The following is a 5,162-nucleotide window of genomic DNA, read 5'->3' on the forward strand; positions in this document are numbered from 1 at the left end:
TATGTAGCTGCGTGGCTAAGACTCTCTTGGTGACCTTGCCTCGCAAAAGAAGCAAACTTTTATTGCAATTATTATTCTCCTGCACTGCCTATCGAAATGTTGACGTCCTGATGTAACATCAGGAATTAGGCGCGGCAATATATGACCCCAAAACTCTTCTCTAGGACCCATATCTGCACCTTTGATCTATGGGTATAATTTGTTTATCATGGAATTAACCTCCGAGAGCATATACCCTGTAACCGACCCGTGCAACACGTTGGATCACACTATTTTTCGTAGTACAAAAAACTCGCACGCGATGATGCAATTCTATTTCCTGCGTTGTATTACCAACAATGATGACCTCACTCTGATACACATGTTGTTCATGTGCCAAACCAGCACCAAACTAAAACGTGCGAAGAATTTGACTAAAAGCCGAACATAAACCTCTTTAAAAAACTGTTTGTACTGACCAGCGTATCTACGTTTGATACGGCACTCAAATACCACCTGCTGAACATCATGCGGGTGAAGCTTTATGCAGTATCCAGTACAAACTGTTGAATCGCTGAAATCGTTTCATGTTACTCTGAAAATCAAGAATTTACAAACTGTGAGATCTTTACCGTGCATGTCGGTCGACAGGAAGGCGTAAGCCGGCTGGGTTCGCGTCCGACTCAGCGCTGGCTTGGAGGAGCCTGGCCTGGCTCGGGCGGCCCGGACGCAACCGCGGCGGTATAAATAGCCTCCCACGCCCCACCATTCCTTCCACCGCAAATCAGTCACCGGCCCCCGACCCGGTTAAATCGAGAGCAATTTTACCGTTTCCGTCCGGCAGATTCCACTGTTCTTCTTCCTCCCGTCGGTCGGGTTCCGCTTCCACCAAGCAAGCAGAGACCCAGTAGCGAGCAATGGCGGCCGCGCTCAGGAGGGCCGTCGCGCAGCGCTTCGCGGCGGCGCCGCAGGCCACCTACGGGATGCGCCGCTTCACGCAGGAGCGGCCCGCGTTCCGCCCCACCATGCCCCCGGACGCCGGGTTCTTGCCCCTGGCTGACCGGATCCGCGACCACCTCGGCGTCTCCTTCCCGCGCATCAACCTCGACGGCCTCGTCCCGCCCGCCGCCCCGCCTGCCCCTCCTGCTCCGGCGAGACAGGAGGCGACGGCGGAGGTGGGCAGCCTGACGGTGGCGGAGGCGCGGAAGGTGCTGCGCGCCACGCAGATGGAGGCGGCGCGGGCCCGGGTGCGGGCGTCCCGCGAGGGCGCCGTGCCCTACGCCGACTTCCTCAGGCTCTGCTGCGACGCAGCGGGCGCCGACGCCGGACCCTCCGTCGGCATCGACAGTCCGGATCGATATCTCAACGCTTTATCTTCCTCAATGCCAAGATGGTACGACCCCCTCCTCCCCCCACTTTTCCCCCAGCGCATTTGTTCAAATCATATTTTTGATTGTGATCATCCTGTTTCTTTCCCAACACCGAGCAAACCGTTGTGCTTTGCAGTTAGCACAAGAAAACCGTTGCTCCTCCTCGCTGCTGTTAATTTTCGGTGATCCGGGCGACCGAAGATTTTCATTTTCTCAAAGCTCAGATCAACGAATTTTGCGTGTTTTTGTTTGACCACCAACAAACAGCAAAGAAGCCGGAGGTGTTCTACCGCTCATCGACGTTGACCACAAGTTTGGGTGGTTTGCCGTTTCTCAAGATGAGTCTTTTTCTTTCGTCTGGAAGAGACGCATGTCTATTATCTGGTCTGTATAATTCCGTCGGAAAACAATTTTCTTTTCTTCAAAAAAAAAAACTCCGATGAATGAACATGAGGAGAACTAACATGCCCTTGGGCACCCGAAATCTTGGAAAAGAACTTCTGCACGTTATACAGATTCAGATTGGCTGGCTGGCGTCTAGTCAGCGTGAAGAAGAGTATGTGAAGCCGTTATTTGGAAATTGGCTTTGATCGTGTGTTTACATACTGAGCAGCTAAATATGAAGCATTCCTGAATTTTCAACTCATTAATGGTGCCAGCATATACACCCATCATATGCCAGTATGGTGGTGGTAGATTGATATACCTTTTGAGCATGTCATACATCCCAACAAATTTAGTTAGTCACATACGGAAATATTTTACTTAATTATTCATCTAAAGAGTCTACTTGCATGGTGCCGGTATTCCCTGTTTTCAATCATGAGATCAGCCCTTTCTGCCGATGCAGCCATGGTAGCCATCTTGATGGTGTCCTTGTCACTAGTTCATTTGATAGGGTAGAAACAATTTGGTCCATGAAGAACTATAATAATTGGGTATATTAGGATTAACTGAAGTGGAAGTAGACTCAAGAAATGCGATCTATTGAAAGATCAATATCATTAAAATTATTCATGGCATAACAATGGAATGAACTATAGATGGTTGTGTTTTTTGAAATTAGATATGCTTTTTATGTAGTAAACATTCAGAATTCAAGCTCAACTGCATCAAACAGAATTATTATTATTAAAGTTGATCTTCTTACTACTATTTGTTTTTGAGATGGGAACTATTGTGACCAAAAATAGTGTAGTCTTTGTTTATTAATTTCAAAAACTATTTCTGCCAATTTTGAATAATGAAGAGACTAGCGGAATTACAACAAGTCATGACAGATCTACTTTTCTTATATTCTGGGTGACCTTCCCCCCCAAAAAAACAATGTTGGCTGGTGACCTAAACGAAAGTTAGGGAACAGCATCACATGCCATGTGGTTCAGATTAGGTCATAACACTCATAGACAAGATAAGTGTACCATTTATTCTTTATTTTCCGTTGGTCCAGCTGTGGTCGCAGTGACTCGGCAAGTTGTCCCTTGCAAGTTGTGGAGGCAGGCGGTGCGCTAAATAGTTCAGAAAATCGCATGGTTTGGTCACGAGTGCAGATCGATCATAGCACTCTGAACAAGATATGTAGTGCTATTTGTCTCATAGACAAGATATGTAGTACTATTTGTTCTTTGTTTTTGCCAGATATAATTTGTGGTCTTAGTTGATAAATACCCTTGAGACCTTGTTTGGTACTAGTTGGTCACTAACATCATTTTAAATATTTACCTTAATTAAAGTCAATACTTTTCTCTGCTTTCTAAGCGTGTTTTGATCCACTGACATTTGTTTGACAAATAATTTTACTTGTTTTTGAAAGTCCTATTGAATTGTAGCCCCAGTTTCTCTATCAACATTGCTATTTTACTTTTTGACTGGAGAACTCTCAAAAGAAAAACATCGTCAAATTACAGGAAATGTTTTTGTCCTTGTTATTCAAATTGCAGGTTGTGAAAGCAATTGAGAAGGTGATACCCATGCCGCGAGCCCCAGCCATCGCCGAGAACGACCCTGCAAGGGAAGAGCTGAAGGCGATGGAGGCCGTGAAGGCGGACATCGACCGCAGAGCCACGCTCCAGGTGCGGCGGGAGCTGTGGGGAGGGCTGGCTGCCCTGGCCCTCCAGACGGCCGGCTTCATGAGGCTGACGTTCTGGGAGCTGTCCTGGGACGTGATGGAGCCCATCTGCTTCTTCGTGACCTCCACCTACTTCATGGCCGGCTACGCCTTCTTCCTCCGGACCAAGAGGGAACCGTCGTTTGAGGGCTTCTTCCAGAGTCGCTTCCTGGTGAAGCAGAAGCGCCTGATGAAGGCCCAGGACTTTGATCTCCGCCGCTACAGCGAGCTCCGGCGAGCCTGCGGCCTTCCGGCGCTGCAAGCTCAAAGTAGTCCCTGCGAGTTCGCCCAGGATAGCAATTGCCATTCTTACTGCCAGTGTCATTGATCTGTTATTGCCAATTCTTTGTGCCCATTTGATGTGGCTGCTCTTCATGTACCGTTCTGGAACGCGGAGCGTACTCATTGGAGAATTTTAAGTTGGATTCAGGTTAAACTCGAAATGGGGAGTGTCCTTGTGGATGCATCTGAGATCTGAGGTAGACGAGGGAGGATCAGCGTGTATATACCGGCTGTAAACAATCTTGAGAAAAAAAAAAAAAGAGAAATTCAAAAGAGTAAAAAATCGTCCCATGACTGAGCAGGTGTCGCAATTGTCATCCAGCAATACTACCTTCTGACACGGCAATAGTCCATGTAAGAATATCTATTTTTTTTCCCTAGTTGGTCCTCCTGTCTTATTCTTTAACCCAATCAAAATGATCTTGTAAAGAATCAAAAGCATCAAAAAGGCATCCTCAACGGTAGCCGTCAGCATTTCTTTCTGCCCGTCCTTTTCTCGCTGTCTGTTTGGACTCTGTCATCATCCCCCACAAGTTTGGTGGGCTTTGATGCTTCCCCCTCGTGACCGTCCGTTGCTATCGCCTCCCACGCGCAGCTGTAGTTTAACTCGTCACAGCAAGGAAGGAACTAGTGGCTGGCACGACACGACACCGCAGATCAACACGTACCCAAATACCGGGTACCTCCGTGGTTAACTCGCGTTGAGGAAGAGGAACCAGTGGCTGGCACGGCACCACGCAGCCATAGGCAAATTTGACACGCACTGCTGTTCCAGCAATCTAGCATTGCCGAGTCGTGAACAATTAAGAGAACCGACATGTTGTTAGATGGTTAGCGAGAGTGGTATCCAGCCTATTAGGAATCAAACCTTATGCTGTGTTTGGTTGCAATGAATTGGGCTCTGAATTGAATTGGCAATGGAAAACCAAATCAACCAATTCAATGGAATACCACAAAGAGTGTTTGGATGTGCGTGGTATTCAGCTATAGAATTCAAGTTTCAATGGAATACCAAATCCTGTTTGGATGTCACATGTGTAGAAATGAGAGCATTTTTGACTTTGAACAATACAACCTCTGTAATATGAATGAAATTAGCACAAATAGCAGAAAGTGCACAATTATGCTCACAAATAGCACTTGTTCACCTCAAATCTGCAAAAATAAAATGGTGGTCAGTACACATAAATTGGAGGCTATCCGCCGGCCGTCCCGCTCGCGTCCACCGGCCGGCGTCAGCCGGCCGTCCGCCGCGCGTCCGCCGGCCGTCGTTCCTCTACCATCTCGCGGCCAGTCGACGGGATGCACCTAGGGTTCGGGTGCCGCGGGAGGAGGGCGGAGGAGGGCGGCTCGGATCGGCGGCGGGGAGGAGGAGGAGGGGCGGACGAGGGCGGGGGAGTGCGGGCCGGAGTCGGGCCGAGTGG

General features: G+C 48.3%; 1 protein-coding gene across 1 annotated transcript; it reads left to right on the forward strand.

Annotated features, from left to right (window-relative positions):
- Nucleotides 1-769: 769 nt before the first annotated feature.
- LOC124690281 (calcium uniporter protein 2, mitochondrial-like) lies at nucleotides 770-3,899 on the forward strand. The gene is made up of 3 exons (XM_047223683.1): nucleotides 770-1,326; nucleotides 1,963-2,030; nucleotides 3,224-3,899. Exons 1-3 carry the CDS (start codon nucleotides 897-899, stop codon nucleotides 3,782-3,784), a joined length of 1,059 nt encoding a protein of 352 aa, XP_047079639.1. The 5' UTR covers nucleotides 770-896; the 3' UTR covers nucleotides 3,785-3,899.
- The last annotated feature ends 1,263 nt before the right edge of the window (nucleotides 3,900-5,162 follow it).

The sequence above is a fragment of the Lolium rigidum genome, chromosome 2 (assembly GCF_022539505.1).
Source record: "Lolium rigidum isolate FL_2022 chromosome 2, APGP_CSIRO_Lrig_0.1, whole genome shotgun sequence".
In the NCBI taxonomy this organism is placed as follows: domain Eukaryota; kingdom Viridiplantae; phylum Streptophyta; class Magnoliopsida; order Poales; family Poaceae; genus Lolium; species Lolium rigidum.